Consider the following 18,084-nt stretch of genomic DNA (forward strand, 5'->3'; position numbering starts at 1 on the left):
GCCTAGAGTAGTGGAAGAATAAGTTAAGGATTACTTAGAGAAGCTAGATGTTTTTAAGTCAACAGGTGTGGGTGGGATGCAAACCTAGAGTGCTGAAGGAATTAGCTGAGGTAATTTCAGAGCCATTGGCAATCCTCTTTGAGAATTTGTGGAGGTTGGATGAGGGCCCAGATCACTGAAAAAGGGCAAGTATAATGCCCATCTTTAACAAAAGAAAAAAGGAGGATCTGGGGAATTACAGACCAGTGATCCTGACCTCAATACCTGGAAAGATCATGTAGCAGGTCATTTGTTGTGAAGCACCTAGAGGAGAACAAAGTTATCGGGAACTGCCAGAATGTATTCACCAAGAACAACCTAACCAACCTAATTTCCTTCTATAAGGTGATGGGCCTTGTGGATGACAGAGAACAGTGGATGTGATATACCTTCACTTTAAAATGGCTACTTATACTTTCTCCTAGTAAGGAAATACAGTTTAAATGAAAGTATTGTAAGATGTATGATAGAACTCTAATAAGTAGTCATTAATGGTTTGATGTCAAGTTGGGAGGAGGTATTGAGTTGGGTCCCCCAAAGATCTGTCCTGGGTCCAGTATTGTTCAACATCTTCATTAATGATTTGGATAATGGGACTGAGTGCTTGCTTAGTAAATTTGTGGATGACACCAAGTTGGGTAGATCTGCAGACACTCTGAAGAGTAGCGATAACATCCAAAATGACCTTGATAACCTCAAGAAATGATCCAAAATCAAATTGTTTGAAATTCAGTATGGATAACTGCAAATTCCTGCACTTGAGATGAAACAAATCTCATGCACAAATACAGATTACAGAATGATTGGCTAGGCTACAGTACTACAGAAAAGGGCCTGGGGGTTATGGTAGACCATAAGAAGTATATAAGCCAATAGTGTGTTCAGTTGCAAAAAAAGCCAAAAACATACTGGACTCTGTTTGCATCCCATGCAAATCAAGGGAAGTGATTCTCCCATTCTGATCAACACTAGTGAGGCCTCATATGGAGTACTATTTCCAATTTTTGACCCCTCACTTGAGAAACAATATGGACCAATTAGAAAGACCAATAAAATTATTAGAGGTCTGGGAAGCAGGACTTATGAGGAAAGGCTAAAATAACTGGGCCTGTTTAGTTTGGAGAAGAGAAGAGTGATGGGGTATTTCATAAAAGTTTTTATAACCACCCATCTGAAAGGTGGTTATAAAGAGATAGAAATACACTATTTTCTGTGGCCTTATGGAATAGGACAAAGAACAATGGTCTCACATTGCATCAGGGAAAAATTAGGTTTCATATTAGAACCTTTCTCACTATGTATTTGCTCAGCATTAGTGCAGGCTGCCCAGACAGGCTGTAGAGTCTCTATACGCAGAAATTTTTAAAAGCAGGTTAGACAACCAACTGAGATGATTTAGTCAAGGATGATCCTGCTTTGAACAGGAGGATAGACTAGATCGGGGTGGCCAACCTATGATTTGAACCTGTGTCTTCCATACTCATGGGCAGAGGCTTCGGCTGAAGTGCCACACAGCAGCTTGTCAGTTAGCCAACCTGAACCCTCCTGTGAAGTTTCCATTGGGGAACCAAGTGACCCAAGGAAACCAATAGAAGCCACAAACCCTTGATGGAAAGGCTATAAAAACCCTCACACTTCCTCTGGGGCCTTGTCTCAGCAATAAGATTTGTAGGTCTTTCTATGTGGGCTCTTTTTGTGCCCCTACCTTTGACCCTCCTGCTTTGTTCCTGCCTTAGACTCCCATGCTAGCTTAGACCATCTCATCCTGAACTCTTGTGCCCAGGTTCCTGCCTTGACCTTCCTGTCTTAGACATCCAACCTTACCTCAACCATGGACTGATCTCAATCCTTGGACTCAGACTGATACCCAGTATTGTGACTCCATTGTGGCTCTGGCTTCTGGGGCAGGGCCAGATTAATGCATAAGCAAACTAGGCACAATGCCTATGGCCCTGAGCTGTGGGGGGACCCTGGTCCTTGCCTCTGCTGCGGTGGCACAAATGGCCCCATCCACCTCCCTTCCCTTCCCCTCTCCTCCATCAGCCTTGCTGCCACAGCGGCTGCATTCTAGCAGCAAATGAGCCCTGCTCCCAGTGGGCAGCAGCACCAAGGTGGGGACGGGGGTCTTGACCAGCCCGGGGCTCACAAGTTTGTTTGCCTAGGACCCACTAAAGGGTTAATCTGGCCCTGTTCTGGGGTCTCACTATTGTGGACCCCTGACTTATGACCCCTGACTCCCCACTTCTGGATTATACCCATGACAGTCACAGGCTTTGGATCCATTTTTTTTTAAGTCTGGATAATTCTATGACTGACATTATGGTTTTTAGTCATTATCCTTATCTTAAAATACAATTAGATATCATACAACAGGACATAAACGAATTGCCAATGCATCAGAAGAAATGCTTGTTGTCCCTTGTGACAGTTTCACACAATGAGATATTTGTAGATGCACTAAAGTGGAGAGGAAGGTCATATTCCATATTCCTGTAATATTCCTGTGAAGTATTTGATGGAAATAAGCTATTTGCCCCTTGGTGTGATTCGATATGACAAATCCTATAACCAATGCCATTCCTGCATTAGCCACCAATAGAATTCCCTAACTATCTTTTATCTTGGCACTTAGGCACCAAGGACAATTACAGAAGAGGACCAAAAGTTGCAAAAGAAATTATATTTACAATTACTAATGCATTAAGAATCCTTACAGGGAACTACAGGCAATTTCCTCCTATTCTACACTATCCAGGTGGAAAAACAAAAGTAATCTCTACAGTCTTGTGCAATCAGTTGAAAAAAGTTCTATCTTTGAAATTGCTTCAGTTCATGGAAAGTATTAAAGGTTCCATGAACACTTTAATGCCTCAGCTTATTACTTCAGAGAGTTACTCATGCTATTTGCAGTCTTTTTCATATCCAACATACAGAAGAAGCCTTTCCCAAGAAGTCCAGGTTCAACAAAAAGTGTTAGCCTGCTCTGACCATACTAAGCTTATCTGAAAGTGGGCTTCTTCATCTGGGGTTGTGATAAAGACATAACACACTAGAGGACTGAACAGAAGAGCTGCTCTTACTACTTTTAATATTTCATTCCAAGCAGCTGTATCTGAAATGAAGCAGACATGTATTTAGCCGATAGATATCACATGATGTATAAACAAGACTCCGTGTCCTTTTTTGTAAACACTGCACAGGACAGACTACTTATCAGTAATATCTAGTAAAGTCTATGTGTCCTACTGAGAAATAAAAGTTTGTTATCTCAAAGCCAGGAAACACATATATTAATTATCCTGTGCTCATTAGCACGGCTCAGATTAATTTGCTTCTGAAGTGTTCCTCTTCCCTCTTTAAATTTGCTTGTTATACTCTCACAGAAACAGGCACTGGCTGATAGCAAACTGGAATCTTCATAAAGCCTGTTTTACATTTCCTTCTTTCTTGTGATTGAATCTACCACTGGGATAACCATTTAATCTACCCATAAAATAGTCTTTTTCTCTTTCTTTGAGATTCTCGGCATGGGATAACCAATTTAAAGAGAAATTACCCTTAATAGTTAATAGAACCTTAATGGTTTTCAAATTATGATTTGGGACCACCTGTGGTGTCTTTTCTAATAGTCCACAGGACTGCCAAAATAGTTATCCAAAAGAAACATGGGGAAGTTAGGAAGAATAGGAGATGAAACAATATATGGCCCATGTCTTGTCTCCCTGGAGCAAAAATTTGGCATAGAACTCCAAGACTGAATGGGTTTTTGAACTCAAGTCTCAACTAAAGGTATTAGACATTGGAACCAACTATAGAAAGCCAGGAATCTTAAAAAGGAGCTAAAGTATGGGAGTGAACAAGTGTTGGTTGTACAACCAGTTGGTTTTAGTTCTGCGCAACATTGCTATAATCTTGTTGGAGACAAGCTGTATTTGCCAGGAACATGCTCAAACCATCAATGCCAGAAGAAGGTGCAAAAAAACAATAGTGGTATAAACTCAGTTCAACATGTTATCAATAAATTGAACAACTGTGACAAAAATGTAAGAAGCAGACAAGTATTCACATTTTTACATACAGCAAACTAGCCATCTGACAAGCAAGAAGCACTATAAATTCTTATTGGTAAAAATAATAAGTGTTACTGAAACCCAGTGAGATGATTTCAATGACTGGAACAAGAAAATACTTCTTGCAACCTGTTTACTGAGCATATGATGAAGATACTAGTGAAGTGGCACTCTACACTGAAGACACCATTATATTTTTAGAGTTACTGATCATCACTCAGAACCAGAAGACCATGAGTACATGTAGATCACTCTGTTAACTATCAAAGCCCAGAAGGAAGAATTGGTGAGGGAATGCTGTAGACTTCTCATTCAAGTGGGATAACAAGAAGAGTTACTCCTTAAGCACCTATCTTTAAATTGTGTTGTTAAAAAGTACCTTAGTTTGGAAGACGTGAGCTGTCTCATGCACGCAGGAATAAAACATCCAAGTCTCTAAGAATTATACACTATAATTTTGCAAAACAAAAGATAATTATACCCAATACAAAGTAACTATCTTGAAATTCATTATGATAAATAATTATGTGTTCACCATCCTGAAAACTGATGGTTGCCTAAGGTAGTGATCCTGACCTTGATACTTCCAATAGCAACTAACAGAGATAGTCCCAACTAGCAATACATACACTTGGAGTTTCAAAAGGACTAATTTCTCAAACCTGAGAAAAATTATGGACAAAAGTAACAAGAGAAAAACCGTTAGAAAAAATATGACTGAAAATGAGGCACACTGAAGATCCTGTTACATTTTAGAGTTACTGATAACAGGACCAGAGTATCATAAGTATATCTGGATCGCTATGTTAACTTTCAAAGTCATGGAAAAGAAATTGTTGTAGACTGCCAAAATAAACTGGAGGAAAAAATGAGCTCCTCTTTCATTTTTAAATTGTATTGTTAAAAGACTTCGGTCTAATACATTCTTTAAGAGTTTATTAAATGACCCAAAAGTCATAATTCTACAACCAAAAAAGATGAAAATTGTGGATAAAATTCATCACTTATTCAGTGATCAAGCAACTAGAAATATAGAGCTACTTATAAAAAAAGGAAATATGAGAAACAAGTAGCAATTACTATCAAGCTGTAAAGGTTAGAACATTGGTGTAAGAGGCTAAAACATCAGAGAAAAATCTATAGTTGGCAAGACAAACAATTATTTAAAATATTTTTCAGTGGAACAACAGAATTACTAGATGGAGGTGGTAAAATTATAGATGATATGTATGTGTCAAATTAATACAGCACAAAAAACCTTTTCAAATATATTTTGCCGAAAGGGAGGCTAACAGATCTCTTCAAATTCCTGTCGTGTTAAAGCAGAACAGGGAAAAGAGTCTGAATCAGCTATCCAGTTTGAATGTCTGGTTCAAAATGTATAACATTTTAAATGTATTACCATCAACAGTAGACAGCTTTCATCAGGGTTTTTGTACAGAATTCTGCCAGAGCAGCTAGCGAGTGGTAAAGTCATGTTAATATTAAATCAGAAATGTAAAGGATTTCATATTAATGGAAAGTAATATTACAATATCTACGGAGTTATTATCTTATTTTGACCACGATCCTGCAAGATGGTGAGGACTCTGGCCTCAATCTGACAAAATTAATAAAATGTCATCTGCTTAATGTTACATGGTAAAATGCTTGACAGATTAAGGGCCAGAGTCAGTATTTTGCAGGTTCAAGTTGCTCTATAATATCTTGAAGAAACTTATCCAATATGCCTATGAACAAAACAATAAAACCAAGATCCAGACCATGCAGTTCAAATGCTTGTAAAACTAATGGTACAGACAGATGTAACATTGGAACTCCGGTCCCTAAAGAGTTCCCTAAAGAAGCTAATTCCCTAAAGAAACTAATCTCCTGTACAACATTACCATTAGGCGAAATCTGAGGGCTAATTCTTCCTCAGATGTTCAGGGGTCCCAGAACTTCAGCGGAGAAGTTCACATGCATTCAAAGGCAAGATTTGGTACAAAACAGGTAATCATCACCGGATCTCTTATAGTAATTTACTTTTGCTTATATTGCACAACATGTAATATGTAAAACATACTATAATATAAATCAGTTTGTCCGATTCATTAAAATTATTCTTCTCAACTATACTTTATCTAAATTCTACCCAATGCTTTATGACTTGCTAATATTCTACTCATCATAATATAGCTGCAGAATAAACAGAAGAAATGAGGGAATAAATGCATATTGATCCTAATCAAGGCCCAGGGGAACATCAAAAGCTCAGAATTTCAGTTCATTTTCAACAAGTTATTGAAGGTTTTATCACTTTTTGGCTTAACAAAATTGACAGAAAACATCACAAGAGCTGAATTCCCAGACAGAGATACCCAGTAATTCCTCCTATTCAAATCAGAAATACCATGAGAAGAGCATTTCTCTTGTGTTGTATTTATCTGTTGATTTTTATATGATCAAGAAATGCGGGTTTAATGTTGGAATTGTCTCAAAATGAAGTATTTAAGCTCAATTCAATAAACCAAAACTAAATTTGTTTTTATTCCCAGAATGTCAAAATGTTTCTTTTCAATTAAAATGTTAAAATGTTTTCCTATCTCAATGAATTTTTGTTCAGAATTTGTGTTCCAAGCAAACTTTTGATTTTTCAGTTTTCACTGTTTCAGTTTGAAGACAGATACTGAAATATAAGAATTTGCAAACTTCTCTCAGCTCTAATAATTATAGGCTTCTAAACCTCCATCCATCCAAAAATCTCAAAGCTCCTTGCAAACTGTCTTTTTATGACAATTGCAACAATTCTTCAAAATTGTTACTGCAAGTATTTGAATAATGCTTTTACAGGTAGCCAAAGTGTGACACAGGACACGACTGACTCACTTGAAGTCACACAGCAAGTGCTGAAATGCTTTTCTTTTTTCCTGTGATTTTCAAAAGCCTGTACTTAGAGCTACTAGAAGTTCATGTACATGCATATGTGCAGACAGAAGCAGAGACCCAAGTCTGAAAATTAGGCCTTGTGATCTAATGCTAATGTCTCACACTAATAGGCAGCTGGTACTGTGTAGGCAGCAAGAATTAGGACAGGGTCAGGCAGATCATCCTCACTGGCAAATCAAGAAACCACAATAAGGGGTTTGAAATTAGTCTCTTGGACCAGAAAGGTAGTAGCCGTAATGGAGCATGTGAAGCACTAGGAAATGCCCCACAAGCCTTAGCATTCTATCAAAGACGGGATTCTGAACATCCACCCTCAGAAAAAAACCCAGAATGGTAGCTTTCTGTTCCATAGTCATCCTTTTTAATGGAATTACCTTTTTCTCCTGAAGGTCCAACTCTTCCTGGCCTCCCTGGAGCACCTTTTTCTCCCTTTTCTCCAGCCTCCCCTATTAATATAAAAGGAAAGAATGAGGAAGAGAGGAAAAACATATTGAGCCACCGCTCCCAGGAAGTGTCTCAGTCTGAACTGCTGAGACTGTAAATCATTCCAACACCTCCATTCTGTTCTTCCATTGGAAAAAAAAAAACATATACATTAAGAAAAAAAAGGCTTTTGACCTTATGTGACACACTTTTTACTTGTTACATGAAAAACACTGTTGTCTCCCTGATTTACTTGTGGCAAGTTAAGTTTTGTGAAAGGTTGATTTTGTAGTTTTAGTAATAGGTTAGACAATGGGACGATTTGGATAGGGATGATCCTGCCTCAGGCAGGGGTTTGGACTAAATGATCTCTAGAGGTCCCTTCCAGCCCTACTTTTCTATGAATCTATTATTATATTATGCAAATAAGGTTGAAGGTTGGGCCCAAGCTTTGTCTATCAGCCCCATCAATCCTACCATGTTTATCTGAATCCAAGATGACTTTGAATTTAAGATGACTCCTCTGTTGCCTGTCCCCCACCATGGACCCCGTTTTCATGGGCCTCCCTTCCCCTTGCACCCATGTCTGTGCCTACTCCCACATTCCCTGCCTCTACCTCACCCTGCCCCCCTAGCCTGCCCTCCACTTCCTTCTCCCACCTGCAGCCTGCCCCCCTCACATTTTGTCCCCTCCCTGCTCCCTACTCCTTATCTTCTGCTGCAACTATGCTCTAGATCAAAGCACTCAGCAGCAGCAGTAGCCCCACCGGGTCTCAGCCCAGCCAGGGAGAAGTGGCAGCAGCTCCCAGATGGACTGGGTCAGGGCCGGAGGGACCAGAGCAGAACAGAAGGTAGTGAAGAGGAGGAAGCTGAGTAGGTGGAGGGACTGGCAGCAGGGGCATCATGGGGTGGGGGACAAGCATAGGAATAAGGGGTGGCGGGGCATGCACATTTCAGCAAAACATTTTCACATATGCTTAAATGTAACCATGTTCAGTAAAGAACCTAATAGCATCCTTAAGAACCAAGGAACCAAGGAATTTCTTGGGACTTGAGCATGTTCTGTAATGCTTTACTAAGTATGTTAAACTGTGCCCACAGGAGGAAAATCTTTAATCCTCATTCTCAGTAATTCAATGGACTTCTGAATTTCTTTAGTTTGAACTACTATCTGTTGTACTGGTATTCATGAATCTCAAAACATAGTTTTCATCCTCATTCATTTAAATGGCAACTTCCATACATGCTGGCTGTCTAGGTTTCTTTAGCTAGTTATATGTGGATGCATGGCACCTCAGCTATTATATTTTGTTCTTTAATATGTAATCTATATATCTGTACCAACTAAATAACTTGGCAGCTTGATGAGGGATTTACAAAGCCACACCTGCAAAACCAAAAACTTCTGTTAAAAAAAGAAAAAAAACCACAAATAGGAACAAACAAGAAAACTTTGCAAATGCAAAGTCAACACCTAACACAGACTGCTTCCGGTATCCCAGCTCACTTGGTTAATTCCAGGTCAGATGTCTGTATGCTATAGTGCTTCAGCAGTGATGCATAACTTGAGTTCAGCTCTTGCTTCTTTTACCAGCTACCTGTCTGACTGACTGCAAGAGAAGGTACTTCTACATTTCTCCCCACTTTCTAATTTCTTGCCCTTATTTCACAAATTATTTGAGACAAGATCTGCCTCTTACAGTCAAAGAGCTTTGTCATGATGGACACAATTATCATAAAATCATAGAGAAGTAAAGCTGGAAGGGACCTCCATAAGTCATCTAGTCCAACCCCTGAGAGATCATTTTTAGCAGGTGTTAAATCTGTGTGGTATTAGAGTTAGAACATGTTCTAAGCAATCACAAGGTAAATTTTTCTGATTGTCAGTTCTATACCAATTATTGATCCCAGCCACAGCACCACACCGAAATCCTGAACCAGCCCTCATGCAGTGCTAGAGTTGGGACCAGCAATCAGTGGGCTGTGGGCACCCAACTTTCAACTTGACCCTTTAGGAACCCTACAGGCGAAAGACCCAGAATCCGTCCTCCTGCCATGTGTGGCTTTCCTCATCCCACCTGGATACTTTGTACAGTAGAGGGGTCCCTGGCTGATGTCACAGCTAGATGAGGACTGCATATTGCTCATATTATTTCCATGGAGCAGCATGATGATAGCTGAACATGTGTTACTTGTATGATCTGGAGATACTCCTCACCCAAAAAGTCAGAATTTTGCTATGATACAAGCACACTTAGCTTGTGTCTTCCTGCTTGAACATGCAATTGCTTGCACTTTGAAAACATGCAAAATGTGACATGTAACATGACCCAAAGTCACAGAGTGGACTCATTTGCCAGCCAGTACTGACACGCGCAGTAGCTAGGTAATAATGCACACCGAAAGGTGACATCTTTTCTTTTCCCAACCATGTCTGTAAATACAACCATTATGCAAACTGCGGCATGGCACAGGCAAGTGACTTAGATTCACAGATTCATAGATTATAAGGGGCTGGAAGGGATCATGCAAGATTATCGCACTAGGCAGGAAAGACAACTGGGGTCAGGTGAGCCCAGCGAGGTGACTGTCCAGTCTCCTCTTGAAGATTTCTAGGGTAGGTGATTGCACCACCTCTGGAAGGAGTTTATTCCCTGCCTGCCCAGATACCAAGCCAATTGTGGTGTGCTGAGCAAAAGAGCCTCATGTACCATGATCTGGCATATGTGTTGGGGGTTACCAATCCCTGACAAAGCCTATTAATAATGCTTTTTAGCTAGGAGTGGTTTTCAATATCATTGTGCCCTATGTGCAAGAAGAGCTATTAAGCATGTGAGGAAATAGAAGACTATTATAAATTTATATCATACCAACTGACTGTTTTTGTGTATTATATAGCATTGGTGTATTATATATCATTATATATATTTTTGTGTATTATGTATCATTAAGACTATTCAGAGAGGCAAGGATTTTTTAGGGTGGTATCTTTTATTGAACCAACGGCATATTTGAGATAGAGTTAGACAAGCTTTCAAATGCAAGACTGGTCCCTCCTAGGTCTGGGGGGTCCCCCCGTGGCTGATCGCCGAGCAGCGGGGTCACAGAGCTGGGGAGTCCCTGCCTTCTCGGCGATGGACCCGGAAGTGGACCAGAAGTACCTCTGGTTCATTTCCGGGTTCGCCGCCAAGCATGTTGGGGGGACCCCCCCACACACACACACTCCTGTGGGACCCATCTGCCCCAGCATCACAGCATTCACGAGCCACACCTGGTATCTCGAAGTATGTAGAAAAAACATTGAAATCTGTGTTTATGACTGAATCGCTGATTCTCCAAATCAGCATTGAATCTTCAGATTCGGATTCAGCTGAATCAAATCGGGACAGTGATCCAAATCAACAAATTAAATCACTGTCCCTAATTCAGGCCAAATCCAAATCAAATGCAGCCTGTTTCGCACATGCCTATCGCTTATCGCCTCTGTCCTAACAGCACCTTTCAAAGGCAACATCACCCTGATTGAGAATGTCTGTCCAAGGACATCCCCATTCTCTCACTTCTTTGCCTGACTTTCCCTGGTACTCCATCTCCCAGAGATTCCTTTGTTCCCCATAAACTTCATCCCCAGTGTTTCCCCACTCCTAATCTCCTCTACATAAATTTCCAGTAAGAAACAGGAAGAAGAGGTTACTAGACCCCAGAGGGCTGTGCTGGGCTCTACTATGTAAGGCTTTCCTTTGCTCCACCATGGCCAGAAACTTCACTGGCAGTTCAGCAAAGGAGGACCTATGGCAAATCTAAAAGCTGCTTGTGTGAAGCACAGCTCCACATGGGAGCTGAGTTTTGGGCATACGGCCACACACATGCTCAGTTTAGAGCAAAACTTGGATGTTACTGACATGGGCTGGATTTGTGCCAAGAGATGACAGGCTCTGTAGCTCATTACCAATCCTCTGAGCCAGCCATTCCCCCTGACAGTTCAGCTTAAGCACTGATGGCTTTTGAGAGCTTTTATATTACTAAGGCCTTAGCTAGCCATTTTGTGTTTTGCTAAATCTGTGCATCAATCTCCCTCGCCTCCATGATGTCTACTTTTAATTAAGAGAAGTGAAAGCGCTAACATATTCTGGTTTTCAGGCTCTCATTGTTTTGTGGCTCTATACTCCAGATTGCCCTATAGCAAAAGGAGACAGGTTTATTATTGGGTCTCGTTATACAACAAAAGTTCTACCTGGAAACAACAGTAATGGGTAATGTTGTATTTGACAGATTACCTACGTGGAGAAAACGATACAAAAAGGTTAAGGAATATGAATAGTGCCACAGGGGGGAGCCAACATCAGAGCTAAAAGTTTTTGGCCCTCAGTCCTGTGGTCCAGCAATCAATTATTCTAGGCAATGCAATATTTAATTTAATAGTAATGATGTGTGTGTGGTACTGATGTTAAAGATGGCCAAAAAGGGGAAATATGAAATAATTCAAGGCTCAGGCAGGCAATCCACACATTACCGGAATGCATTAAATGAACATTTCTCTCCTTTTTCACTTCACATCCTCCATTTTTAGATGTGTGATTAAGATTTCAGAGAAAAAGAATATTTTGCCTTTTCAGTTCAGCAGTTGAACTGAAGTCAGGAGCTGAAAGTTCATCAGGTGAAGAACAACTCAAGTCTGCAGTAAAATTAAAGGTTTTCATTACTGGACTTAATGCTGGGCACAGCCATCTTGCCAGTGAATGATATTTAAAACTCAAACACATGCAGCCACCAGAAAAAAATGCACAGTTGTTAAATACAAGTAAGTGTTATGATTGCTTAGGAACTGGTGGTTTGTTAACTGTTCCTTGTCCTTGGCTTTTGCCATATGTAGTTCTTTGTAATGGCACAGGTGTATATCAGGCAAAATCATGACCCTGCTGGAGTCAATGTACATTTTCCTATTGATTCCAATGGGGATAGAATTCCACCCCTCCAATATTTGTCATGAAATATATAAGCTTTGAGAAGGATAGAGACTATTTCTTCAGAACATTAATTTCTTTCAAATGTGGATGTAGAAGTGTATTCTTTTGGAGGATTACATGAGTATTTTTGGCATGCCATCTTTGTTAGACAATACGGAAATGTCTAAAGAAAAAATAGTGAGCATGTTATTTGTATAATTCATACAGCTAAATTTTGAGAAGCATGGAGCAACTATTTCAATGGGAACTGCAAGTGCTCAGTGTTTCTCAGAGTTCAGCCCCCCAAAATGTGTACAGCAGACCAGAAAATGCAGACAACTTCCAAGTAATCCATTTGAGAAAGACAAAGAAGGCCTATAAAATGGTTTTAGAACAGACACGACATATAACCTATTTGCAATCTTCATTTATGCCAAGCATTACTCATGAATATAAATGCTCAAAATCAACCAGCCCACTCATCTGAGTAACAACTACTTTATAGCAGTAGGCCTACAACTTGTCAGCTATGATACTGTAATGGTTACAAACTGTGTTTAACCATAACTATGTTTAGAAGGCAGTTGTACATTGTACCAAGGTCTTATTCTCTGTTGAAACTGGCCAGAATTTGCTGGTAAGAAAGAGAAGGCAACCACGTGGGCAGAGGAAAAGACTTGACACTTTACCTTTGAGGCCTGGAACAAGAATCTGAACAGAGCAGGACTCTTCTGCAATGTGTTGAGGATATCCAGATCTTAGCAGTGACAGGAAGGCAAAGCTAATTAGAGTCGCCAAGAAAACCAGATCTCTCTTCATAATGAGCTCTTACAGGTCACTGACTCCTAAACAAAAGAATGAATAAACATCATAAGAATTCCAGAGGCCTTCAACAGTTTCTGAGGGTATACAGTATGATACCATAAGAGCAATACATTTGTACATATCATACCCTTAGCAGCATGGAAAAATCTACAGGTTGTATACCCAATTCAATAGTATATACATTGCACAGTACAATAGGCTGTTCTAGATTTGTTGAGATAAAGTTCAGAAAGCAAGTCAGGGAAAATGGAAGAGACTAAAAAATATTTAACAAGACTATTGATAAGGAAAACAGAAAATAAGTTTCACCACTCTGTGAATGCCTTTAGAATAGTTTAGAAAACCTACTTATCATGAAGTTTGAAGGAGGAAATGCAGTACAAGGAAAGATGCAAATATCTAAGTTGACCTCCCAGGATAGGAGAATGCATACCACTCTAAAGACTCAGCTGAGAAGACGAGAACTGCTTAAATAGCCCTGAATTTTACCTTTTGCAGATCCGCTAACTGCAACTGGTATTTGTACAGGGCTTGATGGAGGAGTCCTTATCCAAAATAGCCTTGAAAGACACTTGCACCAGGTAGTGAAGACACACCAGAGTCCTTAGCAAATCCTGGTGAGCTCTGCCTGAACAGATGAATAACATCTTTGGAAAAAGACTTGGCTCATAGAACCTCATGTCCTGGTAAACCTGTCAGTGAAAGGGCGTTTTATTTATTACGTTGTAGGGAAAACAACTCCAAAACAGAGTTGGGCCAAGTAGGCCACCAAAACCTGATCTACAGGAGGTCTGCAAAAATCTTTTTGAGGTAAGAAAAACATTCTGCAAACCTCCTTCTCTTTCTTTCACCAATACTCTTCATTAGGAGGACTTAAAAAAAGGGAGAGAGAGTGAGCCAGGTCAGAGCTGCAAGAGATGGAGAAGATGTCTGTCACAAACAATAGTGTAACTAGGGGTGGGCAAGCAGAGCACCAGTGTCAGACACTGACTTAGAGGAGACACAAGATTGCTAGTCATTGCCACTGCCAACCTGTCTGCCACCACTGTCCAGGGTACAAAAAACACTCATTACACCTCTGGTCACCAGCATATGTTCTTCTGTGTAGCAAATGCACAGACACATGAAGGTTTATTTCTAAAGTGAGCAGATTCATATGGTACCATGTGGCTAGCTCAAAAGATTGGTAATTGAACGCAACACCTTTCATCCCCTGCCATTTATGCTACCCTGAGCCAAGTCTGGTACTAATTGAAAATCCACATTGTCTGACTGCTATCCTCAATAGCCTAGAGGAAATGAGCAGGTGGCCTCAATCCAGTTACAGATGTAATCTGTGTCATAAATCCCAGCATCTGAACTGGCATGTTTGCCAGAGATTTCAGCAGCTAGGATAAATACTGAACAAGCATGGAGTCATGATTATCCTCACAACATGAACAGTCAGACTGTCAAATCAGCTACACTTCTAGAGGAGTAAGGGGGCATACTCCAGACCAAAGGTCATTGTATCCTAGGAGAGGAGGACAGCTGGCAGCAGTCCCCTATTCCTCTTCCCAAGGCTGGGGGGCAAGGGGAGGAGTGATCAGGGAGCTGGAGGCTGGAGGTGGGAAGCAAGCTGAGTTGTTCTCTGAAACTCATTGAATAGAAAACTGAGCTGGTTTGGGAGGTGAGAAGGAATGAAAACTGCTTAAGGAAAATTGCTGGCATAGCTTAGTCCCCTGATGGAGCAAAGGAGAACCAGGGTCTGAATCTGGATTCTTGGAGCTGCAGTGTGGTCCCTGGGACAACACAGCTATGTACTGCCCCTTATTTGGGGGCCCAGAAACATCTTGATGTATGTGGCTAGAAGAGCTTCCTCCAAGGCTGCCTGGGCTGTACTCATACAGAAAGGCTTGCACTCCTATAGCTACTAGTCAGACTCCTTCCCTGAAGTCAACTATATGTATAAAAATACAATAATATATAAGCCTAAAATAGTGGGATGTCCTTACTCCCTGCCTTAAGTAGAGCAGATTATAATGTAAACACTTTGACTAAGGACTATAGCCCTCATAGTAAACACCAAGGTATTAATAAGTGTCTCTTTTAACAGACTGCAAAATGGTAAATAATATTTACAAAAATCTCTATCTTCCCACTCACAGGGTAACCAAGGCTGCAATGGAATTAGCCTTAATCATATGTGGGCAACACTGACACACACAAAAGGCTGAACTGAACAAATGTTTTAAACAACGGACAAGACTTGCTTGCCATTGGAAAGCTGTAACTATACTGCAGTAATTCCTGTGAACAGTTTGCATACACATAGACAAACTAACTAGCTTGAGTGCTGCCAGCAGCATAGTCATAACAGCACAGAGCTCTGCATGGGCTGGCTACTTCACTGTTTAGCCAGCTTCTTGGGCAGGTTTTGCAGTCCACAGTGAACTTCATACTGCTGTGGCTACACTACCTGAACAGATGAAGGAGCTGAACTGACTGGCTGCAGGGAGTGTTATGGAAACTGGGGTTAGAAGGAAACCAAACAATAAAACCAGAGAAGCAAGCAAGACAACTTTAGAACTTCTGTGAAAAAGAAGAGAACTTATTGTGGCCACTGAGAACAGTTTTATTTAGTCTTTAAATAAGAGACCATTAGAAAACCACAGAGTTGAGAGCATCATGAGTAGAGCCGCCATCAAGAGCACTCAAGGCTCATATTACAGCGTGACATCAAAATCTAAATTTCATCAAACATGGTCAGTCTTCCTGGTTGTGAGCAGAAAGCTTAGAAACTTGAGCTGCTTATAACTGAGACAGTGATGTATGTCCAACTTCATAGACAGTCTAAAGCAACGCACGAACTGTTTTCAACCATTTAAGATGGGTTATAACTCCAGCATCTGTTCTCTGAGTAAACTTCCCAGCAAAAGAATCATCAGGTGCAGAGGGAGGTCCATCATAGCATCAACAGAGGCCTCATATACAAAGTTTCTGATTCTTGATAGTTGGTTCTCCCTTCCTCAAAAATGTACACAATGAAAAAGGGTTGTGGTCCAAACTAAGGGAGGTGTTATCCAGCCAGAAGAGAAGTAGCAGCACCTATCTCCTTGAAACTTGGCAGGCTTTGTGGCTTCAGTTGGAGCTAGCATGCCTGCAGTTTTGACCCTGCTGTGGCTTAACACATACACTTGACATGAGTTTTGCTTTAAGGATTTTGGGGTGCAGTTTCTCCAAATCCCATGCACCTATCTCCTTGAAACTTGGCAGGCTTTGTGGCCTCAGCAGTGGCTAGCAACCCTATAGTTTTGACCCTGCTGTGGCTTAACACATACACACAACACAAGTTTGGCTCTCAAGAATTTGGGGTGTAGCTTCTCTGAACTCCATGCACCTATCTTCTTGAAACTTGGCAAATTTTATGCCCTCAGAAGGGGCTACTGTTTCTGCAAGTTTTATCCAAATCTGGCCAGAAATGACAAATTTATAGACTGTTTTGTCCTTCCCCATTATAGCCTATGGGCGAAACGTCGAAACAACATAGAAACGGCAAAATGTTTCGACTTGCCTCATTTCACTTCGAGGCTGTTTCAACCATATCTGTTTCGATTTTGCTGTTTTGACCTTGAAACAGGTCGAAACAGTGTTGAAACAAAACTGGTGGTGAAATTTCGCACAGCCCTAGTGATCGTATAGCTCGGTTTCACCGGGACAGTCCTGGATTTCATAGGCTGTCCCAGCATTCCAGCCGATAGGTGAAAATTCAAACAACTGTCCTGGATCGGTGCCACCCCACCCACATGCTCCTGGCCTGGCTCCCCGCAAACATGGGCTGCTTACACATGTGTGCCTCCTGTGTGTGAGCCTGCGTGGCACCCCCAACCACAGCGCCATGGGCAGTCACCCATATCACCCACCCCTAAGTCTGGCTCTGACTGACTCTACCGTGCATGAGACAAATTTGCAGCCCAGTGGAACCAGGACCAGGAGCCACTGTCGCCACCACCACGTGGAGCTCAGGTGAGGAAGGGGCTTTCCACAGGCCATGGGGGCAGGGTGTCTCAGACCCCAGCACTGAGGGGAGCAGGGGTCCCCTCCCCCCTCACCCACCCAGCTGCCAGGGACCTGTGTTGGGGGGGGGGGGGTGGCTCTGGGCTCTTCCCTAGGACTCCCAGCAGAGATGGGACCAGAGAGCAGCTGCCGCTGCTACCACCACATGGAACCCAGGTGAGGGGGTTGGGGCAGGATGGCTTGGACCCCTGCCCTGCCCTGCCCTGGGACTGCAGCCCCAGCTGGCTTGCAGCCTAATGGAGTCAGGACCTGGGAGCCACACAGAGCCCTGGCAAGGATGGGGGCTTCCCTGGGAAGGGGAACTTGGACAGGGCAGGGCAACTTGGACTCATGCCCTGCCCTGGGACTGTGACCCTGCCAGCTGACAGTCCAGTGGAGATGGGACCAGAGACCTGCACAGTCCCTCCCCCTGTCCTGGCTGCTGGGGACCTGTGTTTGGGAGGGCATAGCTCCAGGATCTGCCCTGGGACTGCGGCCCTGGCCGGCTCCATCCTGCCTGCACTAACTGCCTCCTCTCCTGCCCTGTGCCTGCATGGCTGGAATAGGCATGGTACCCAGGCACCATCATTGCGGTCCCCTCCGGTGGTGGGGTCACACTAGGGAACACAGAGGTGCTCTTGTTTTCTGTGGGGCTATCCCCCCACCTCATCACTCTTCTAAACTTAACATGGAGGCTGGAAGAGGTGCTGCACTGCTGAGATTGTAGGAGGGGCAGGGGCAGGGGCAAAGGAAGGGGCAGTGCAGGGCTGCTCCTGCTTTGCTTGCAGCAGTGCTGCTGACTTGGGGGAGGAGGGGGG

General features: G+C 42.0%; 1 protein-coding gene across 4 annotated transcripts in view; it reads right to left on the reverse strand.

Moving 5' to 3' along the window:
- Window positions 1-18,084, reverse strand: part of COLEC11 (collectin subfamily member 11) — a 60,955-nt gene that overhangs the window by 18,505 nt on the left and 24,366 nt on the right. For all 4 annotated transcript variants that reach the window (XM_014597335.3, XM_006265514.4, XM_014597336.3 and 1 more), the window contains exons 2-3: window positions 13,096-13,251; window positions 7,412-7,483 (exon numbers count right to left, since the gene is read on the reverse strand). In XM_014597335.3, the coding sequence (XP_014452821.1) occupies window positions 7,412-7,483; window positions 13,096-13,225 (202 nt within the window). In that variant the 5' untranslated portion in view covers window positions 13,226-13,251. The remainder of the gene's footprint in view (window positions 1-7,411; window positions 7,484-13,095; window positions 13,252-18,084) is intronic.

The sequence above is a fragment of the Alligator mississippiensis genome, chromosome 1 (assembly GCF_030867095.1).
Source record: "Alligator mississippiensis isolate rAllMis1 chromosome 1, rAllMis1, whole genome shotgun sequence".
In the NCBI taxonomy this organism is placed as follows: Eukaryota; Metazoa; Chordata; order Crocodylia; family Alligatoridae; genus Alligator; species Alligator mississippiensis.